The sequence below is a fragment of the Pleurodeles waltl genome, chromosome 10 (genome assembly GCF_031143425.1).
Source record: "Pleurodeles waltl isolate 20211129_DDA chromosome 10, aPleWal1.hap1.20221129, whole genome shotgun sequence".
Lineage (NCBI taxonomy): Eukaryota > Metazoa > Chordata > Amphibia > Caudata > Salamandridae > Pleurodeles > Pleurodeles waltl.
In genome coordinates, this window is record NC_090449.1 from 917,524,272 (window position 1) to 917,548,268 (window position 23,997).

The window sequence follows — 23,997 nt, forward strand, 5'->3', positions numbered from 1 at the left end:
TGTCTGGGGTCACAATTGACAAGGGTCAAGCCTTTTGTTAGTGTGCCCAGGCAAAATCTTTATGATGTGCAAGAGTTACTCTTCAAGTCAGACATGGCCCATCCTGCCAACACCTACGCTCCTTTGCCTCACTGTCCGGGAGCAATACTCAACGATTAACTGCCAGCTACACATAGTTATGTGACCCAAGAAATAGGCTGCAAACACTAAATGGCTGGACCAAAATAAATGCCAACTTTCTAAAAGTGTCATTTCCAGAATTGTGACTTAAAATATGACTTTACTAAGAAAGAGGGTTTTAAATTACAATTCTTTAGACACCAAACTCAACTTTCCCACTTGCTTTCAATTGAAAGGTATCACTTATTTTGAGTAATTGGGATGTTGGTTGACCTGGGTGTTCGATCTGGCCAAGCAGCAGCCACAATCCCTGACAGAGTGAACCACAAAAATTCCCTAAATTAACCTGTGCTTAACTCTGGGTTGCTTGGTGCTAAAAGCATTCAGGCTTTACTTTGAAGAGCGTTTATAAAGCACACAAACATTAATAATGTGAAAACACAACACAAGAAAAATCCCACAACCATTTAGGAAACTAGAGTACATTTGACACCAAAATGAAAAAAAAAACAATCAGCAGAACCAAGGTTACAAAATTTTAAAGATTTAAGTGAAATGAGCACTAAAAAGTACAAAGTGATGGTCGTGGCTATCTGTTTGTGCAAGACCAGATGAAAGTTACAAGTTCAGGCTGCCCAGATAAAGGGTCCTGATTATTCCAGCTGAAAGAGTTACCTTTATAGCCTAGCACAAAGAGTTCTGTTCTCAGTGGCAGGGGTCGGCAGGGGCAGGAAGAGCGTCACGGATGACTGTCAATGTAGAGCGGAGGGCAGGCTAAGCATAATGGATGGTCAGGGCTGGAGCTTGTCATTGGTGGGCTCCATAAGTAGTTGATGCTGTGGTGCAAAGAGTTGGTTTGACTGAACTTTGCATTGGTGGTTTGCATGGATGACAAGGCTTTTGTGCCAACAGGCCAGTTCGTTCTGCTACAAAAACTTCAGGTTAGATCAACTGAGGTTACACCAAGGGTCCAGGACATGAGGAGGCACCATGTGGGGGTCAGGAGCTCACTTCAACTAGGTCTAGGTGCTAGTTCAAGATGGTTGGAGCCTCTAATGTCACTCTGCTTCTGAACAGGAGGCCAGAACACTAGCCCTTGATTCACTCCGATAGTTCTGAGTTCAGGTAAAGAAGTAGTGTTCAAGCAGCAGGGCTGGCCTATGAGGGTTTGAGGCAAGCTCCAGGCAGCAAGGCCATCATAGGCAATATAGTCAATAGACTGCATTCATGCTGCTATGGCAGACCACGGACATGTTTTAAGGTTCTACTTAGGTGGGTGATGCAATCAGTGCTGCAAACCCACTAGTAGCATTTAATTTACAGGCCGTGAGTAAATAAAGCACCTCTTTGCAAGGGACTAACAAGTAAATCAAAAATGCTAATTGGGAGTAAGCCAGCTTGACCATGTTCAAAAGAGAGATCACATGCACTTAAGCACTGGTTAGCAATAAAGTGAGACCTAAGGTCAGCAAAAACGAGCACGGCAAAAATGGAGGGGTAAGGCAAAGCAAAAGGTTTGGGTGAAGAACACCATAAGGCTGACAGATCTAACAAATACAAAGCAAATTCATCCACTCAATTAAAAATGTCAGAGCGACAATCAAATCCATCATCTGTGATGAATTAGAGCATAAGATAATGTGAAAACATATAGGAACCACCACAGAGTTATGAAAGTTATACAGGCATCTTACACCATTAGATATATTGAGCATGTGTGTACGCAAACATATTTTCCATGTATATAGTGATGCAGCTCACAGTGAGGGTTGAGCTGTACACACATTTGTCTACTGTTAGCAGTGCATCCTCTTTATGTGTAGCTGTCCTCTCCACTTGAAATAAAAGTTGCTAGAAATGCTGACATTGATGTCCCGAGGTTAGTAGGCAAATCAATCCTTGTTCTGCTGTTTAATGCAGTGGGGGAGTCCATTTTTGCAAAGCATGTCTTTATATCTATCATCAGTTAGTTTTCCCGGGACAAAGACTCAGCAATCCTATTAGCTGAAACTAAATTAACAGTGCTAAATGTCGGAAAAAGTGGAAATGGTTGGATATAATACAATGAATGTAATTAGTACATGTGAGGAAGTGCCCCTTTTGTGTGGTCATCCCAATATTGTTTAGACTTGTGCTGCTGTTTTTTGCGACTTTATGAGATACTGTTAAATAGACCCTAGTGCATGTGTTGTGACCTTTAAAATATAGTAATAGCTACTAACTTCTATTTGTCATATTAAACTTTCCTAAGAGGCCCTGTATTATGGTGCAGAAATACACCTATGGCATGAAAAGTTACATTTTACCTGTGGACTGCAGTACTTACTGTGTCATTCACTAGCATGAAAATATGAACATGGCCTCAGGCCTACAATTGTAGACTGACTGCTGTAGTTTAGACCTGCACTCCTAAATGTCAAAATAACCCTTTTGTTAGGAGAAAAACGTACATTTGAAATAAATAGTCACCTCTATGTAGACTTTGTAACCCACAAGGTATTGAGGACGGTATTGAAAAGCGAGACATGAGGATACATAAGGTTAACGTATAGCTACAGTGACAAGGACCCAAAAGCTATTTTCACTGTGAAGCCTCTGGTTGGCCATAGACAAAATTGGCAAGCAATATCAATTATTCATTTTGTTATCTCAAGGTCGAGACAGGTAAGAAATAATTCAACCCCTATGTTTGTTATTAAAATCCAATGTAATGTTAAAGTCACATTTTAGCAGATATTTGTGAAAAGTTACCTGCTAAATGTACTGATTTCCTGTCTGAAGCCCATGGAAGCCAATTTGCATTATCCCACTTCCACAGCTGCTCCACCAGTGCTTGACATTAATGAAATGTGAAAGTTGCTCTCAGAGCAGAATCAACTGCCTAGGCCTGGTCACACGATGGGCAGGGTGTGGACCATGTGATGCATTTCAGCTCAGGCAGGGCAGCTGGGGAGGATCCTGGAACTACATGAGATTGAAAGAAACAGAGACAAGGTCTTCCCATTCATGGTTTAGTGTAAGGGGAGACCTGCGACGGGGAAGTTGTTTGGTTCCATGTCTAACTATAGTCACCCTAGCACCTTTACCAGTAGGATGGGAGCAGGATTCAGGACCAGTATGCTGCATCTTAGGAGGAGGGTATTGCTTATAGTCTTAAATACACACTGCTGTTTTGCTCCTGCTTTCCAGTTCTGGAAGATGGGGCCTGCCATAGTACATTCTCCTAGAATATTAATGTTTGGCACAGTCTGCAGAGAAGCAAACAGGAAGTGTTACAAACGTGAGTGTGGTGGACCCTGCAAACCTTTTCCTCATTACTTAGGTGGGTCCAGGAGTCACCCCACCAACTGGCTACTGAACTGTACAAAAATGGACCTCACCACCATCCCTCAGAACACTCTCTGAATACCATTTTTTCTACATTTAGCACATACTAAGGATGCAGGACTGCAGGATGACCACCACACTGTATACACACTGTATTCTTTAGCATATCTGTGTCCATCAGCAGGAATCCTAAGAGGTGGGATGGCCCACCACCAGGAGACACTTCCTCAGTGATCGCTTCTGCACTACTAGCCTCTGGGCCCAGTAAGCAGAAAAACTCATGAATTATACACTTGCAGAATGACTTTCCTACATCATGCCTTGGTGTTGAAGCACATGAAAATGATTCAGTGCAAGAGTGGCACTGCAGATTTACTCAAATAAATACATAAAACTGTGTTGCTTCCTAAAATATATGTCATACATGTTAGATTTAAAAAATAAATACTGGATTTATTTTCAACAAAAATTAGAACGACCTTGATGTTTCCTTCACTTTCTGGAGAAACCTGAGACCTTAAAAGATTATTTGCCAGATGTACAAAAGTTAGTGTTTGTGACTACCAAACAGCCCATTTTTGCGATTCGCTATTTGGTAATTGCAAACACATATGTACTGAAGTGTGTTCAACACTTATTGTGCTTCCCAGCGGATTGCAAATAGACCTACCTCCTTAATATTCATGAGGGATGTCTCGGTTTGTGACACATTGTGAATGGCAAACATTACTGGGATGGTGGACTGCTAGGTTCAGCAGACCACCATGCCTGTGATTGCTTTTTAATACAACAATGTTTTTTTTGTTTTTTTTACATGTAGCTCGTTTTCCTTAAAAAGAAAACAGGATGTGTTTCAAAACGAAAAATGAAATGCTTTCATTTTATAAGAGTAGGCAGTGGTCCCTCATTAAAACAATTTTTACGTCTATTCTCAAAGGGGAAGGGGTCCCTTGAGGACCCCTTCCCAATTGCAAATGGGTTACCACCTCCTTGAAGAAGGCAGTAAAATGTGAATGCTTTGAGACTGCATTTCATTCAAGAAACAGTCACGCATACCAGTGGGATTTGTTCTTAGGAAGGGATGCCCTAACCACATCACTTCCTAATACCGAATCGCCAACTCTATTTACTATTCGGTAATAGGTTACTGAATCGCAAATAGGGCCTTTGTACATACCAAAATGTACCAACTGCAATGCAAAAGGTATCATCACATTTTACCATGGCCGAAGAGGGTAATAAAATAGTTTCCCAATTGAATAAACTAAAAGTATAGCTCTGCAATAGTAATTATCCACACAGACTGAATGGCAATAAAGAGAGGGTATATAAATAATGCACACTAGGTCAACTTAGGTTTTTGTCTATTTCTTCAGATGGAAAGATATATTTTGTAGCATATGTGTTTTCAACGGTAAGCACATTGGATGTAAAAACAATGTTTGCAAACTGTAGTTAGAAAAGCGATTGACTTTGGTTTCTGACCTTTTTGATAACCTTGTAAATTCCATAGGCAGCCACGCGAGAACTGGCAATACTTTCCAAATTTGGGGATGTTTGGCCAAGCTGGAATGAACCCATCATAACCGAAAAGAATATCTGAAAGAGAAAGCAGTCAGGTAGTGAATTAAATGCTTCCTTATTTATCTGTACGTTTTGGAAAAAGAAATACTTTAGAATTTCTTTGAAAATTGTAAAATTAATGGAGCATACCTAAGAAAGGCATAGTCAAACATTTCAAAGATTATGTAAACCTAAGAAAGTTTACAAAGAACAGATTGGTGTATATTGGCCAAAACAATACGGTTATCACATTGACCAAAATCAACGTGGACATTATTACAGAATATGGGTTAAGAAAATAACTTTCGCCCTACGAGTTAGCCACCCCATTTCTCTGAGCAGGCCCTCCAATTATAGAAAAAAACGAAACATATTTCATAAATACCTGATCACACAAATACACTATCAGTGACAAAAACTGCTTAGTCATGTTTAACGCACCTAGTCAGTTCTCATTTTCCCAGGACAAGTGCTTAACAATACTAGCTGTTTTAAAAAATAAAGTCAGTATTTAATAATAGACTTTGTAATATCAATGTGTGAAATGTCCGAAGTAGGTTGACTGAATATTTTCTAATTACGAACATCAATATGATGCTTCCGACTTAACAATCCTTCTAAATTGATTTTGATAAACCTCTAATACCTTTCTTGAGTGACTGAGATCGAACTGTGTCAATTTGAAAAAAAGGTCTATAGCATTTTTTTTTTAATTTGTCTGTTAACATCATTATTAGTTGAATATTGCACACAATATATATGATGGAATTATTGTACATTTCCTATATTCCATGAATAACCACTACCTGCTAATAGTTTTATTACATATCCATGCACTGTAACTATTCTTGTTTTGTGCTCCCAAGTACAGTTCATAAAAGCTTTTTCTTTCTCCCTGAAACAATTTCAAAATATGCTTGAGTAGAAATAATGCCAATGGTGGTGTCTTTGCTTTGAGTCATTCATTTTCTAATAATAATAATAATAATAATAATTCTGATAATAATAATAATAATAATAATAATAATAATACTCATCATCATCATAATAATCATAATAATAATAATGTGTCACTTATAAAGCGGGTAGCTACTTCAAATTGTACTCCAGTGCTGCAGACCAACATCTCATATGCTACATTCTTGCAGGAAATACTAGTTTTGTCTGAAGAGTCATGTTTTTAATTTTGTCCTAATATTCAGCTCCTGAGGGGCCTGTCAGACAGAAAGTGGTTGTGAATTACAAAGCTTTGAAACCAGAAAACTAAAAGAGCTGCTCTGAGGCTCAGTCTTCTAACTTTAGGGACACAAATTCCCCTAGCCCCAGACGATCTAAGACTCCTTGGAAGCATGCAGGGCTGTATAAAAGTCTCTATATACCAAGGGACACTATTTGCTAAGCCCTAAAGGACATTCTTTGCTTCACTGGAAGCCAGTTAGCCATGACAGCATGTTTAGGAAGATTGAGTACCTGATGAGCCTTCGGGTTCTGCACTCATTGGATTTCCATTTTACATCCCGGCAACACTCCCAGGTACAACACATTGCAGAGTCCAGCCTTGAAATAATGAGGGTTGGATCATTGCTTTCCTCACGGTCTCTAAGAGCAGGCCCAGGATCTTTTTCAGGGTCTTAAGGGCTCCAAAACTCTTTCCCACTAGTAATGTAATTTGGTTGTCAAAGGACAGATTATAATCAGACAAGGTACCCAGGTTTTTAACCTTGGGCTTGGGGTTGGGTAAATGGCGTCAGACCAGATATTAGGTTGTTTTGCCCAGGATTACAATCTCAGTTTTACCTGTGTTCAATTTTAAACAATTATGCTCCATCCATCCAGCAACCTTCTCCAGACATGAGCTTAATAAAGTGCCCGCACCTGCTGCTTTCTGGGAGAGGGTGATGATCAGCTGAGTATCATCCGCATAGGTGTTTACTGTAAAACCATAATGTTCAATAATCTTAGCCAGTAGGAGCATGTAAATGTTAAATAAGTTTGGACTTAAGGATGAGCACTGAGGTACACACTGATGCAGCTTAAATACCTTGGAGTAGTATGGATTTTGGCACACCTGAAAGGCTTGTCCCTGTAAAATGGAAGCAATCCACCGTAGAGCCATATGATGATCCTCACATCTCCGCAGATCCTCAATGAGCAACATGTGTGATACCATGTTGAAAGCCGCACAAAGATTAAGGATCTAAAGCTGCACTAAGACCAAGCCTCAGAGGAGCAGCAGTGTCCCCTGTGTCCAAGACCTAGAGGAACGATTCTGAGGCTAACAGGAGGGCCAACTCCATATTACAAGATGAACAGAAACCAAACTGTGTCCTGTGGAGAATATCATTGGTCTCAACAAACTGGGAAAGCTGACAATTAACATAATCTGTTCCAGTACATCAATGCATCTACTCTATTTGTTAACAAGCACTGGCAAAGCCTTTAAGTTTAATTTTCATGTGTGAGTGCATTCAAGTAGCATTTCTTCATACTAGGGTTTAGGTCTCACTTACTAGATAGTGCAGCTGCCTGGTTGGAAAACGCCTCTTGTGGATTTACCAGGAATTCCTGTGTAGCACTGACTTTCAGATGAATGGCATTGTGTGAATATAATGATGGAAGAAAGTCTTGCCACACTCATTTATAAAACAAACCCTGAATGCCAAGCTCCATATGAAGAATCAAAATACATATGCAATATTTGTATTTGCATATCTCACAAATACCCAAATACACTTTTGTTATACTCACAAGTCAAAATATATTCTTTAATAGTTTTAACTGCAGAGATAGGTTTCCAATTTTTGCCGTTTTTAGTGTTTTATGTAAGTGCAAAGTGCATAAAGACATCCCAGAAAATGAAGAAGTTACATTTTTTTCCATGTGTATAGTGTATATAATTTAGAAATCATAAAACTAAAGAATGCTCATATTTCTGAATGTCTTACGTCTAAAGAGTGATGTTGGACAAATGATGTGAATGTAGAAGATAGTTAACTTTTTGAGTTACATTGAAAGATGCAGCCACCTTAGATTGAGGGTTTTATAACCGACACTGGAAAAGCACATTCAACTATTGTACTATTTACCCATATAACAGAGGACTTGAAATACACTCCTATGAAATGCCCCACCATCAAAGAATGCCGAGACACTGTGGGGCAGAAAGAACAGATCATTAAATATGAACTTCCATTACAAAAGACTGATAAAACTTCTAGTATCTAGGACTAAAATACAGGACATAACTTGTTACGTTCTACAAGGCTCTGTGCTCTTGCTAGCTATCATAGAGTCATCTGTTGCATTTTGCTTTTCAAAGTCAATCTTAGACACAACTCTTTCAAGTGTGAGAAAGCATTTTGTAGCCCTGTATCGATCTGACAAATCCTCAGTGAGTAGATGAAAACACAATATATGAATGTGTTAAAAATAATTTAGCAACAATGGAAAACTGCCTGGCTTTAGTTTCCAGCTTTGCCCTGTTGAAGGATTTAGACTTTCAAAAAAGTGACTAAATGAGAAGGTAAAACTACAGACCGGAGGAGATGACAAATCTATCTGACCTTTGAAGAGACCTCAGTGGCTACAAAATCCAGGCTTGGCTCACTCAAAGCTTTCGAGCCAAAACCAACGGCATCAGCGGAAGGTATACAATGATCTATCTATCTCTGAAGGACCCTCAACAAACAGAGACTTGTACTTTGCCTTAATGGAAGATTTTCACTTCAATTTGAGAGACTTAGGGGCATATTTAAGAAAATTGGTGCTGCACACAGAGCAGCACCACTTTTTTGCGCCCTTTACCGCCCCCCTACAGCCTCCATGTGTGCACATTATTTAAAATGTGGCACACCATGGCGCAGGATAGGGGGCAATACCATCATTTTTGAGGACACTACTGATGTACTCTGCAGGAGTAGCACCAAAATGTTGCCGCTACTCCTGCAGAGTACATAGAGGCCCTTTGTAAACAATGGTGTGCCCCCTTTTAACGCCTGCTCTTAGCAGGCATTTAAAGTGTCAAAAAAATGACGCTAGGAAATCTCTTAGACTTCTTTGCAACATTTTTTCAGCCCCCCCAATGGGGGAATGCCCCCTTTGCCTACATTATGCCTGGAGCAGGCATAATGTAGCGCAAAGAATTACAAAGTGATGCAATGCAAGCATTGCACCACTTTGTAAATATGGCGCATGGATTTTGGCCTCGTTGGGCCACATTAGCGTGAAAAATAATTATGCTAATGTGGCTCAAGGAGGCTCTAGGGGCTCTTAAATATGACCCTTAGTTCAAGGTAAAAAACGTGACAGAAAAGAGTTGGTTGACACATTTCACCTCCGCTCCGTTCCAGTCAGCCTAAAATCATGCAACCATGCTACCTCTTTGAACCTGGCAGTCAACTGAGAACTTTTGTTTGTGACTGATACTTTAGTTATTTTTAGGAGGATGTTTGCTATAGAAAAATCTAAATTTATATCTCTGGTCACCCTTAACCTTTTCTAATGGTCTTATTTTCATTTGACTCATTTCCTCCCTCCCTATTTATGTAATAGATATGGGATTTTATTTTGGTGTGCTCTTTTAGTTAAAAAGTAGCAGCACTGCTTGAGCTGAAAATATATTGCTCTGGAGATTCCCGTTGCTTGTGACATAGTGAGAGAAATTGTGTGGTGTTGGTTAACTGAGGTGAGAGCCCTGATCAGACAAATGGCCACAGTCCATTACAGGGTGAACCACAAAGTGACAAAAATCCAATCAGTAGAACTAGAGTAATTAATTTTTAAAGAATAAAGTGTAAAATAGCACCTAAAGGCAGAAGGAGCCAACCGCAACTATCTGGTCATAGTGGACTGGGTTGTTGTAAAATTTCAGACAGACCCCAAAGGAGAGTGGACGGATACAGTCCCAGGTTAATCTAGCTGAACTGTTTCCTTCTCATGTTTTGTGCCAAGAGTCCTGTTCTTGTTGAAGAGGGTCATGAGGAGCAAGGAGAGTGTTGTGGGTGGCAGTCAACATGGTGCGAAGAGCAGAGAGGCATTGTGTATGGGCAGGCTGGAGCTTCCCATTAGTGGTCCCCCATGGACTGTATACGTTTTGTTGTGAAGAGATGGGCTGGCGGCAGCTCGTGCTGAACTTCAGTGCCAGAGGCATAGTTCTGGGCAAATGGGCCCGTTTGCAGTCATGAAGCACTGTAAAGCTTGATTTCAACAGCACATGAGGCACACCAATGATCCAGGACCAAAGAGGCACCACGTAGGGGTCAGAAACATGCTGAAGACGGGACCAGGATATTTAAGGGAGCCCTTTTTGTCAATGAGGCTCAGATCCGGAGGCCAGCAGACAAGCCCTTTGAGTTACTCTGTGTTTCCAGGTACAGGATGAAGTTGCAGGTCCAGCTCTTCTTCTCTAGGCCAGAGGGCAGCAGGCAGCAGGGCAGCTCCGAAGGGCAGCAGTTCCTTTCGAGCAGCAGTCCAGCAGAGTGGCAGTCCTTGTAGCAGCACAACGGTCCTTCTTCCTGGCAGAGTACTCACAGATCCAGAAGTGTACTTAAGAGTGGATCTGATGGTCCTACCTTTTTATCCTTTTCCCTTTCTTATGGAATGTGGGAGAAGCTTCTGGAAAGACTACCTGAAGTGCATGGAATTTCCTGACTTGGCTCCAAGGTGGCTGCACTGACAATAGAGGGTTGTCAAGCACTTTGTGTGAAGGCAGAGCACAGGCTATTCAGGTGTGAGTGGGGACTGTGCTCAGCTCCACACCCCCATCCTGTCAGCAGATGGCCTAATGAGGCACACCTAATCCCCCTATTGTGTGACTGTCTAGGAGAAATTCACAAAGTCTAACTGTCAGCTACACCCAGTCATGAGACCCAAGACAGGCTTCAGGCACAAAGGTCTAGAAAAGACAGGAAAATCATAACTTTCTAAATGTGGGATTTTCAAACTTCTAATGAACAATCCGACTTACCATCAGGGGTTTATCATTACAATTTTGTAGGTACCAAACGTGACATATCTACCTGCTCCTGGACACAGTCTATTCAGGTGTAAGTGAGGCTGTGGCCATCTCCTCCCGCCCGTCCTGCCAGTGATGCCCATTGAGCATTAAGGGCCAGATGTAGGTAGTAATGGTTTTGCGACTCGCAATTTGCGAGTTGCAAAACCATATGCAGAATGGTGCCGCTGAAACCATCTGCAAATCGCAAGGGGGTCGCAAAGACCCACCTCATTAATGTTAATGAGGTGGGTCGCAATTTGTGACCCCCTTGCGATTCCCTGCACTCACAGGGATGGTGGCCTGCTGGAGACAGCAGAACACCATGTCTGTGACTGCTTTTTTAATAAAATAGTTTTTTTTTTTTTCTTTTGTATTGCAGCATGTTTTCTTTAAAGGAAAACGAGTTGCAATACACTCGGAAAAATGAAACCATCTGGTTTCATTTTTTCAGAGTAGGCAGTGGTCCATTGGAAAAAATATTTTTGGCGACATTCACAAAGGGGAAGGGGTCCCATAGGGACCCCTTCCCTTTTGCGAATGAGTTAGCACCCACTTCACATGGGTGCTAACTGCGAATTGCTTTGCGACCGCGTTCACGGTTAGAAAGGAATTCTGCATTGTGGTGCAACTCGCAAATAGGAAGGGGAACACCCCTTCCTATTTGCGAGTCGCATTCCCATTTTGCGAGTCGGTACATCGCGATGCCCATTTTGTATAGCGCAAACGGCAAATTTCGCAGTTTGCGCCATGCAAAATGGTTCCTACATCTGGCCCTAAGTCACACCTAAGCTCCCATTATGTATTGCTGTCTGACAACTACACCCAACTATGTGACCAGAGACAGACTACAGGCACCAAATGGTTAAGGGAAAAAAATGGCAACTTTCTAAAAGTAGCATTTTCAGAAATGCAATTTAAAATCTGACTTCACCATCAGTTAGGATTTTGAAATGAGATTCCAGAGACTCCAAACATAAACACCAATTGCTTTCCATTTCGAAATTACACTTATGAAGTGTAATAAGGCAGCTCCAATGTTATACTCTGGGACAGATAGGCCTTGAAGGAGTGAAAAATGAATATAAGACCTTTTCACCATCAGGACATGTAAAACTTAAAAGTACATGATCAACTTTCAAATACATTGCGCCCTGCTCTCCTAGCTGTCTCGGGCCTACTCCAGGGGTGACATATGCATTAAAAAGGAAGGTTTGGATCTGGCAAACGGTTTATTTTGCCAGGTCGAAATCACAGTTTAAACTGCACACACAGGCTCTGCAATGGCAGGCCTGAGACATGTGTAAAGGGCTACTTAGGTAGATGGCAGAACCAGTGCTGCAGGCCCACTAGAAACATTTAATTTAAAGGTCCTTGGCACATAGAGTGTCATTTAACAAGCAACTTATAAGTAAATTAAATGTGCCAGCTAGGGATAAGCTAATGTTGTGATGTTTGGAGGGTAGCACAGGCACTTTAGCACCAGTTAGCATTGATAAGGTGTACAGAGTCCTAATACCAGTAAGAATGAGGTCAGAAAAAGTGGAAGAGGAAGGCAAAAAGTTGGAGGGAACCCCATCCTAAGGCTGACAGGTCTAACAAGCCCTGAACCAAAGTGTTTTTTTTATTTTAAAAAAGAAAATCTAGAAGCAGGACTTTCCTTTTGAAAATAACAAATAATTGTTTCCACTCGCAATGGGAGTCCTCGCCCATAGTGAGTGGACCACTTGGCAGCTTTCACTGCCCCTGGCTGCCAGGATTTTCCTGGTGGTGACAAGCAGTAAAAACTGACCTCTAATTCCACCCATCTAAATTAAGTGGGTGGAATTCGAGGTCTCCGCCCAACACCCCTTAGTCCACAGCATTGTTGGAGGCTTATATCATGAAAAAAGAGAGCAGTCTCTGCCATGATTAAACTTATGGTACACCTGCATTTAAATCGGGTGGGCAGACCATTATCTTGGCAATATGTATGCTCTGATGTGGTTGCAATGGAGTATACATTCTGCTAGCATATGAATTAGGCCCCTATTCAGTCAACTCTGATATCATATTATGTATCTGTACAATGAATTGCATTATATATTTTTTGCATTTTGTTTATATAGAACTGACAGTTCTGATGTATGTACTTACAATCATCACATGACCGATTGAATAGTTCTCAGGTTCATCCACAGTTAATTTTGTTCCATACCAAAGCCCAAGTCCATAGGTTGAAAATGTAAGAAATTGAGAGATGCCCATAGATAGATTTGTTGTAAAGGCTTTCCTCATGCCAGCGTTTCTTGCCTCCCGTAGGTTAACCTCATACCTAAGCAACAGAAAACAACAATTACAATTACTACTTCTGTAATCAAATCTAAGACAACACTTCACTAGCCTTTTAAAGCTTCAGCATTTATGATAATTCCTCAAATTAATCTCAATAACCAAAAAGTATTTCAGGAAGTTTTTTTTGTATTTTTCTTTTAAATACAGCTGATAAGAAAAGTCACTTCAACATACACCATCAGTAAATCAATAAACGGTTACAGCATCTACACCATTACCAACAAAAAGTGTGGTATAGCTGTGACAATAAGAGACTACCAAAAGCCTCAAGACATCAAGACAGAAAATGGCAGGATTGCTGATAGGTACCTCTTGAGCAACCAAGACTCTTTTACATTTAATTGGCAAAAGGATTATACAATTTGCTCACATTTTAGAAAAATATTCATGAAATATACATAGATCAGACATTTCAGTTCAATATTTCAAGATGTAAACTTAACTACTTTACGCCAGGGATCTACAAAGGAGTATGAAATCAAGAAGAGACAACTTGAGGACAGGAATACACAAGGATTCAATATTGTTGCAGCAAAAAAATAGTTTCAAGGCCTAAAATGAGAAAGGCTCAGTGACCCAACATTTTTATTGAACACTAACACTAGTAGATATGGAACACCAAACGCACATCGCTTTTAAGCCACATCAACACTGACATTAACAACAGCAAGGAAATCATCACCATCATCAAATATTTCACCATGCCATCCACTGCCTTAAACAACCTCACCCCTTCAAAAGACTTTTGGAACAAGCTCTATGAATTCTTCTTAACTGAATCACCTTCATATACAGCATCTTTGACTCTCAAATGGACCCGTCACCATTGCAAATTAACGACCCATCACAACTGAACAATAAACCCTGACCTTGTGGCCCACCATAACCACTGTCAAAATCTCTGCTCTCATATAGAGCATCCACTTAGGTTCACATATGGCCCTTTTCCCCACCAATGCTTCTCTGAAGGGCTTCTAATGATCAGTGAAGCACTATCAGCTATATTTAATGCCAAAATCGACTCAGCCACATTTCTAGACCCCTGAAAACATTCTGCCATCATGCCCCTGCTCAAAAAAGGATTCTTTGACTGATTCATCCTCTTCAACTATAGATCCATCTCCCTCCTATCATACATGGCAAAGGTCTTAGAGAATCTAATCAGCTGGTTGCTCACTAATCACCTCAGCAACCACCAGCTCCTTGATGCAAGCAGTCCGGATTCTGTGCACAGCACAGAAACAGCACACATGAACACCACTGTTGACATCTGTTTGATCATTTACAGCGGAAACATGGCAACCTTCATTCGACTGGAGCTCTCTGCAGCACTTGGGCTGGTCTCTCACCCCATTCTCATCAGAAACCTGCACTAGACTGGTATGCAACGACCGCTGCCCACTGGACATTCTTCTTCTTAACAGAGAGAACACAAACTGCCAGTCTCACCCCTTACTCCTAGGAAGATGACAAAGTCATCTGTGAAGTGCATCAAGGTTCATCCCGCAGTCCCCCCCCTCTTCAATGCATACATGTTTCCTCTGACGAAAGTAATTTATTAACATGACATCAACATCCTCTCCTATGCTGAAATCACAAAACTCATACTCTACTCACGGATACAACAGGAACACAAGAAACAAGTTCACTGCCTGCATCATGAACTGACTAATTTGATTGAAGCCAACAGTCTCAGGCGCAACAGCGACAGGACAGCAGTACTGTTTTTCAACAAGAACACCTCACCAGGACCTAATCATCAACACAAATCATCATCGACAGAGTGAGAAACTGGGTTGTTGGTTAAGTAAGGTATAGGGCCCTGGTGAAGCAACAGCCACAATCTCTTGCAGGGTGAACCACAAAAAGTCACTAAATGACCCTGTGCTCAAACCTCTGTAGTTTGGCATGGAGCAATCAAGCTTAAATTAGAGGCAATGTTTAGAGTATCTGTGCAACCATCATACATTAATAAAGGAAAAACATCACACAAAAATAATTAGAAAAAAGAGACAAATTCAAAATTAAACAAAGCCAAAAGGACAAGAACTAAATCGGTAGAATCAGAGTTATGAATTGTAAAGATTTTTGTGTAAAATGGCACCAAAAAGCACAACACTCCAACCACAGCCATCTGGTCGCACTGGACAGGGTCAAAGTCACACTTTGAGGACGAATGCGATTGAGCGTAGGTTGGATATTGTGGTGTGCTCGGTAGATGATTCCATTTGTGAATGGAATCATCTACCATGGCAACATGATTTGGGTGGGGCGCGTGGTGTGGAGACGGTTGAAGGGTCGATAAAGAGCCGATGGTTGAGGCGTTTGTTAAGATTAAACCTATGTTTATTATTGACACAACGGTGTCAATTTTCGTGATTTCTGAACCTTCACATTGGCAACGAGGGTGTGTGAAGATATATTGCGCTTCAACATGGCACGGCTCCCTGGTGAGAAGCTCTTACCGCTTTTATGAGAGAAGTTCTTCGTCTGAGGTTCATGAGCTTGTGCAGTCTCAGTGGGTGATCTTCGTTGTAGCGGCAGAGTGGAGCGGACGTGCAGTGATTTGGGAAGTGTCTTTTATGACGATGCGCATGATTAAAAATATGTGACTGAAGATGGCTGAGTACATTTCCATATTCTAAAGGTGCTGAGAAGTTCGCCTGGCATTTCTGCTTTCGATTGAAAAACTTTAAGGAACAGGCAGCCTTAAAGGGGCAGGCAGCATTAAAGGAACAGGCAGCCTTAAAGGGGCAGCCAGCCTTAAAGGGGTGGATTTTCCTGATCTTTATGGAGGAGAAGGTTTGCTCTTAAAGGAGAGGAGCACTCAGAAGTAAAGGAGTTATATATATTTTTTCTTCATTAAGTTTTTATGAGGATTACAGAAGAACACGGTGATAGGCACACCACTGCCTGTTGTTGTGTTAAAATTTGACGTTTTAAGACTAAAGAACACAGTGATAGGCACACCCTTGCCTGTTGTTGTGTAGAGACTGGAAACTATAAGTATCTGTTGGTGGACTGTTAGGGTCAACTTCATTGTGTTGGTTCTTTTTTCATTGTATTTTGTTACAAGTGTATTCTTTTTGGATGCTATTTTCGATTCTTGGGTTCTTTGAGGGTTTTTTTCATAAGTGTGTGGGTACAAACAGTATTTGTAACATATGCAATAGGGGAGTGTAATATTGGTTAAAATGCAGAATTTAACTCCCCCACCATTTTTTCTGAGTAGTCCAGGAGAGCCAGTGTTTCACTGGGCTAAATGGAAGAAAATGTTTATGCACTGTGCAAGAGTGTGTGGACCTACGTTAAGTGTGGAGAGGAAGCATGCTTTATTAATGCATTGTCTTGGTGGGGAAGGACAGGAGGTGTTGGAGAATTTACCAGAGTTGGGAAGTGAGGACAGTAGGAATTTGAATGACTTTGAAATATGTATTTAGAAGTTGGATAAACACTATCTGCCAAGAGTATGATTATGGAAAGATATTATTGTGGGAAAAGAGAGCAGGGTAAGGATGAGTCGGTTGAGGAGTACATAACAAGTTTAAGGAAGTTGTCATTTTCGTGCAAGTTTCGTAGATGATAGAATTCATGATCAGTTTGTGTTGAAGTGTTGTAGTGACAAGATTACAGAAGAGTTTTGGTTGAAGGATGAGCCACCTTGGAGGAAGTTATTATGGTTGCAAAAAGGTTTTAACATATGTTGAAATGTGTCACGGAATTGAGAGGTACTATGTGAGGTGAAAACCAAGGAAGCAGTGAGTGGGAGGAAAAAAGAAGAGCAGAGTAAATTCAAAGGGGGGTGCTTTAGGTGTGGAAATAGTGGACATAAAGCGAATGCAAGTCATTTTTCCAGCGTTATGTGCGTTTTGCAATGGATGTGGAAAGAAAGGTCATTTTCACAAGTGTTGTCACAAGAAAGAGTAATCCTAGTAATATGATAAAGGAGGTGAAGGAAGTGTCACAAGAAATTGTTTTTCAGGTAGACGTGCACAATCAGAGTAGTGATCATCCCAGTGAAATTGTACTGGTGGATGGGTCAATTTGTTGATGCATTTTGATTGGTGCTCACATTTGACAATTATTTCAAAATGCAGTTTTGATGCTATTCGTACTGTGAGGAGAATTTTTTTTTTAAATGGATGTTTGTCCAGGTGGGAATGGTGGTCAACCTATTAAGATGTTAGGTTTTTTTTAAGGACATTTGGAGTTGAAAGGAAGACATATCGTAGGGAAAATGTATGCCTCAAGTAAAGGTGATGATTGGTTGGGGTGGACATATCAGAAATTATTGAGGGTGGTACTTAATCCAAATGCACAGCCACAAGTACAGGTACAAGAGGTAGGAGTTTGGGAGTGTGATCATGAAGAGACATTTCCAGAAGTATTTTCAGATGTTTTGGGTTGTCTCAAAGGTTACAAACACTAGATGAGACTAAAAAGAAATGCATTGCTGGTGGTGGCAAAAGTGAGGAGGATTCCCTTGACATTGCAGGAATAGGTGGAGTTGGAACTGAAGAGACTTGAATTGTCAGGATTTATTGAGGAGGTGGAGGCTACAGAATGGTTGGCTCCTATTTTAGTTGCGAGGAAGGGTGATAGTGACATCAGGTTGTGTGTGGATCTGAGAGTGTTTTCTCTCCCCAACATAGAGGAGATAGTCTCTGTGATAGGTGGAGCGAAATATTTCTCCACACTGGATTTAGCTTCTGCCTACCATCAGGTAGAATTGGAAGAAAGTTCGGAAGAACTTACTGCCTTTAAAACGCCATTTGGGGCGTTTAAGTTTAAAAGAATGCCTTTTGGACTAGTGTCAGCTGCGTCGGTTTTTCAACGTATAATGAGCAAACTGTTGAAGGGAATGAAGGGTGTAAAATGATATCAGGATGATGTATTGATTTTTGGTGACACAGCAGAAGAACATATGGATTGAGTGAATAATGTGTTGGAATGTTTAAGTCAGGCTGATCTCACACTTAAGAGGAAGAAATGTCATTTTGGTGTGACTGAAGTTGAGTATTTGCGGCATTTGATTTCAGGCGAAGATGTTAGACCCAAACCAGAACTTGTCAACATTATTAAGAATTTGGTATCTCCCTAGACCAAGGAAGAGGTGAGATCCTTTCTTGGGATGGTGGAGTACTATGGAAGATACATAAAGAATTTGGCGGAAAAGTCAGTGAACATGAGAAGTTTGCTTAAAAAAGGAAGAGAGTTTAGCTGGGATGTCCTTTGCGAGAAAGAATTTCTGGAAATAAAGGAAGAATTGGAAGAAGTGCCATGTTTACAGGCATTTAAACCTGGTAGACAGATGTTTGTGGTCACAGATGCCAGTGCTAAAGGTTTGGGAGCTTTACTATTACAAGAAGACAATTGGAAGAAAGTGTTAATTGCCTGTGCGTCAAAATCATTGTGTGAGGTTGAAAAAAATTGCTCTGTCATTGAAAGAGAGTCTTTTGCCATATTGTGGGCGCTAAGAAAATTTAAACATTTTATTTGGGGAACAGACTTTGTGGTTCTGTCTCATCATAATCCTTTAGTTGAGGTTTGTGACAGCAAAGGTTTGAATTGCATTTCTGCTAGAATTCGAAGGTGGATTATTGGTTTACAAGAATTCAGTTTCAGAGTTGTGCATGTCCCTGGTGCAATGAATGTGATTGCAGATTGTTTATCAAGATTGTTTGAGGTGAATAAGACTAGAGGAAGTGTTGAAATGCCTATGGTGGAAGAGGATGTGTGTGAAATTTATGAAGATGCGAGTTAAATTATTTTTGGGGCCATCACGGAACATGAATGGAAAGATGCTTTGGAGGATGATGAGGAATTGATCAAGGTAATGGAAGCAATCAGAGATGTGAATGTTTCTGGGTTAAGTAAAAATTGGAATTTGATAAAAAAAAAAGAATTGGCACTAGATGGGTCAATTCTATTGAGGGGAACAAGATTAATTCCACCAATTACTCTAAGGAAGAAGTTAATGGATCAAACTCATGAGGGTCATCTGGGTATAGTAAAAACAAAAGAAAATTAAAGAGCATGTTTTTGGTGGCCAGGAATGGATTTGGTGATTGAACTGGTGGTTTGGGAGCGTGTAGAATGTTTGTGCAGTGACAACATTGTGAAAGCTCGTAATATACCTATGGTTTGTAGAAATTTCCCTAGCAAACCGTGGGATGAAGTGGCAATTGAGATTGTGGGGCCTTTGCAAAGTGAACAGTTTACTCCGTATCTGATTGTGTTGATGGATTTGTATTCAAAATGGGTTGAGGTTAACAATGTACGAGATATTTTGTCTTCAATAATGAAAACATTTTTAGAAGTTGTGTATAGAAAAGAGGGTTTTCCAAAATCCATCTTATCTGATAACGGCCCTCAGGTTTGTTCTAAAGAATTTCGAAGTATTTGAAAAGTTGTGGTATAATACACAAAAAAATCTGCCATTTATCATCTAGAAACAAATGGTGCTGTGGAGAGGTTCAACAGATATATAAAGGAAAGCATACAGTTGTCGAGGGTGAATTACATGGATTGGAAAAAAGAGCTTTCAAGAAGAATTACAGCTTAGCATTTTTCTCCACACATGTGAACTGGGAAATCACTGTTTGAACTATTCAGAAGAAGAGTGCCCAATACAAAGTTGTTTCCAGGTTGGATGGATTGGGTAAAGAATAGTTTTAACGTGGATGATAAGAACTGGAGGACAAGAGAGGAAAATGCAATGATAAAAAGAAAACATGATTTTGATTTGAGGAAGAAGGTTTGTGATGTGTAAGTTGAAATGGGTGATGTTGTGAAGATCAGAGCACCGGTTGGTAGTGCGAATTGGTCAAAGTACACTAGACCTTTGAAGGTACTTAAATGTTTCAGGAATGAAGTAAAGACATCTGATGGGAAAATATGGAATTTGAACAGAGTGGTTCCTCTGAATGTGTTGAGAGAGGAAAAGCTGTCCGAATCTGCAGACAAGGACAATGGACAAGATGAACAATCAGTACGATCTGAGGGCAGTTCTATGAAGAATGTGGTGTTTGAAGAAAGAAAAAGTAATAGAAGTAAATTTGCTCCGGGATATTTTAAAGACTATGGGGTTTATTATAACTTTGGAGGAGGTGTTAAGCCGTCCCAAAAGTGACGGTAAAGTGACGGATATACCACCAGCCGTATTACGAGTTCCATAGGATTTAATGGACTCGTAATATGGCTGGTGGTATATCCGTCACTTTACCGCCACTTTTGGGACGGATTAACACCTCCTCCAAAGTTGTAATAACCCCCTATATATTGAATTGATGGTGATCAAATGAAAGTTCTGTTGGGGGTAATGTGGGAGATGCTGTTTTCTATTTCTTGCAGAACTCATTGAGGCATTTCTTATGTAATTTGAGCAATTGTTATTTTTACATTGTGCTATTGTAACTGTTATATTGAGGACTCAATATTTGTATTTGCATTTGATAAATGTCAAAAGGAGATGTGTGGTGTGCTCGGTAGATGATTCCATTCGCGAATGGAATCATCTACCATGGCAACATGATTCAAGGGGCACGTGGTGTGGACACGGTTGAAGGGCCGATAAAGAGCCGATGGTTGAGGCGTTTGTTAAGATTAAACTTCTGTTTATTATTGACACAATGGTGTTGATTTTCGTGATTTCTGAACCTTCACAGATATAGGCCCTCATTACAACTTCGGTGGTCTTCACAGAAGACCGCTGAAGCTGCGGCCGCCAGTATACTGCTAGTGCTGGCGGTATTTCTGGCTCCTTATTTGGACTTTTCTGCTGGGCCAGCGGACAGTAACAGTGTTACCGTCCACTGGCCCAGCGGAAACGTCACATCAACATTGCTGCCGGCTCATAATAGAGCCAGCTGCAATGCTGATGTGCAGCGGGTGCAGTCACACATTTCACTGCCTGAAATCTGGGCAGTGAAATGCGTGATGGGGCTGTGCCTGGGGGCCCCTGCACTGCCTATGCCAAGTGCATGGGCAGTGCAGGGGACCCCAGGGGCATCCCAAGTCCCCCTTACCACCAGCCTTTCCATGGCAGTGTTTACTGCCTTGGCCAGGCTGGCGGTCAAGGACTCATAATCACCAGGGCAGCGGTGCTTGCACCTCTGCCCTGTGGATTATGACTGCCAGGCGGAAGCCTGGTGGTATAGTGGAGGGACCGGCGGTATGGCTGTGGCTATTACGCCACTGTCATAATAGCTGGCAGAAAACTGCGAGCCTGTTGGCGGTGTTACCGCCAGCTTACCGCTGGCCGCCAGGGTTGTAAGGAGGCCCATAGTCACCAGGTTAGGCCTTCTAACGTTTATCTTCTCAAAGTTTGTACCGCTGAGGTACGTTCACAATTTCATATGTGTGGAATGTATGTGTTCTTTGGTCAACCTCAGGAAAGGTGTCCCGTTCACATTGAAGGGGGCTGTGAGGAACAGGTAAAGTGTCAGAAGAGGCTGACAGCATAGGGCATAATGCAGGCCAGAGGCCTCAAGCAAGCATTGCTGGAGCATCGCATTAGCAGTCTCTGCGTTGGTTGATGCTATAGTGTGAAGATTTGGGCTGATGGTGCTTGGCACTGAAATGCGGTGTAAGCGATGAGGTCTAGGGACATACGGGGCCCATTCCCAGTGACAAAGAGCCAAAAAGCTTGATTTCAGCTCATGGAGTCGCACAAGAGTCCAAGACCTGGGGGGCACCACCTGGGGGTCTCATACTCACTTCAGCTGTGGGTCTTTGGTTGGCAGTCAGGTTACCCCTGTCCGCGCAAGGACCCTCACTCTAGTCAGGGCAAAGGAGAACTATCCTTGGTTAACTCCCGCTCACCACCTTGGTAGCTTGACACAAGCTGAGAGGCTTAACACAGAAACAATGTCTAAAGTAATTGTACCAACTCACACAGTAATACAGTGAAACTCTACAAAATCAACGCCACAGAGGTTTAGAAAAATAGTAAATATTTTTCTAAGTAAACAAGACCAAATACAATAAAAGCCCACAATACACAATCAAAAATGTGACTTTAGCAATTAAAAACACAAGAATCATGCCTAGAAGCACCAATGCTGCAATTTGATGTTAAGCGGCATCGTGACAAAGTCGTTTCCCACAATAGGATGCCCCTGCTGCCGTTTACGGAGTCACAGGGACCCCCCAGGTACAGTATCTTAGTAAAAGTGTGGAAAACAGGCTGGTGCATGGAGTTGGGGAGCGTGGCGTCACTGGATCCGAGGAGGCATCAGTTCCGGTTCCGCGAGGTGAAGGAGCAGAGGCGTCAGGGAGAGGTGTTGGGTCCTTGCTGGGGACCGGTGGAGGTGAGGCGGCGTCAGTTGCGAGGAGTCGATCCCTGGGCACCTCCAGGAAAGTCAAAGTCTGGTGAAGTCACCATGCTGTGGGGCGACCACATGGAGTTCTCGTCAAGTTACAGGGTCACAGGCGCTGTGATGGAGTTCGGTGTCACAAACATCGGTGCTACGTCACTCTGATCTTTTGAGTTCTTGGAACATCAGCGGCATAGGTGATGCAGGGCCAGCGATGTCGGTGGGATTGTTGTGCTTCTTCAAGCTCCTCGGCATCAGGTGCAGGCGCATTCACGAGTTCTGTGCAGCATCGTCACTGTGTAGTCGCATGGTGTCATCCGGCGTCGTTTCACAGGATTTTACCAGAAATTCACTCTCAGGGGCCCAGGAAATGGAACGGCACCCTCTGACAAGCTAGAATCCACAGCATGCAGACATAGAGACTGGTTGGTGAAGCCTTTGCTGGCCCTGAGGCTTCAAGAACAGGAGACAAGCTCAGTCCAAACCCTCGGAGATTCTTCTAAAGCAGGAATTTACCAAAAAGTCCAGTCTTTGTCCCCTTTCACAGGCAGAAGTAGCAACTGCAGGATAGCCCAACAAAGCACAGTCACAGGTAAGGGCAGCACTTCTCCTCAGCTCTTCAGCTCTTCTCCTTGGTAAAGGTTCCTCTTGTTTCCAGAAGCAAATCTTGAAGAAATCTAAAGTGTGGGGTTTTGGGTCCAACAGGTATACCCCTTTCTGCCTTTGAAGTTGCCAAACATCAAGGGAAAGTATCTGTTGTTTACAGTACCCTACCTAGCCCAGACCAGGCCCCAGACACCCACCAGGGGGTTGGAGACTACATTGTGTGAGGGCAGGCACAGCCTATTCAGGTGCAAGTGACCGCTCCTCCCTCAACTCTAGCCGAGATGGCTCATCGGGATATGCAGGCTACACCCCAGCTCCTTTTATGTCACTGTATAGAGGAGATTCACAAACAGCCCAACTGTCAGTCTGACCCAGACAGGGAATCCACAAACAGGCAGAGTCACAGAATGGTTAAAGCAAGAAAAAGCCTACTTTCTAAAAGTGGAATTTTCAAACTAACAATCTAAAAACCACCTTCACTAAAAGATTTATTTTTTATTTGTGAGTTCAGAGACCCCAAACTACCCATCTCCATCTGCTCTCAAAGGGAAACTGCACTTTAAGAATATTTAAAGGCAGCTCCCATGATAACCTACCAGAGAAACCAGCCTGCACCAGTAAAAACCAAATTTGGCAGTATTTCACTGTTAGGACATGTAAAACACATCCATACGTGTCCCACCTTTAACATACACTGCACCCTGCCCATGGGGCAACCTAGGGCCTATCTTAGGGGTT

At 41.8% G+C, this 23,997-nt stretch overlaps 1 protein-coding gene across 1 annotated transcript in view; it reads right to left on the reverse strand.

Annotated features, from left to right (window-relative positions):
- Positions 1–23,997, reverse strand: part of LOC138262462 (ATP-dependent translocase ABCB1-like) — a 571,226-nt gene that overhangs the window by 415,756 nt on the left and 131,473 nt on the right. The window contains exons 6-7 of the mRNA XM_069212358.1: positions 13,139–13,316; positions 4,933–5,046 (exon numbers count right to left, since the gene is read on the reverse strand). Coding sequence (XP_069068459.1) covers positions 4,933–5,046; positions 13,139–13,316 — 292 coding nt within the window. The remainder of the gene's footprint in view (positions 1–4,932; positions 5,047–13,138; positions 13,317–23,997) is intronic.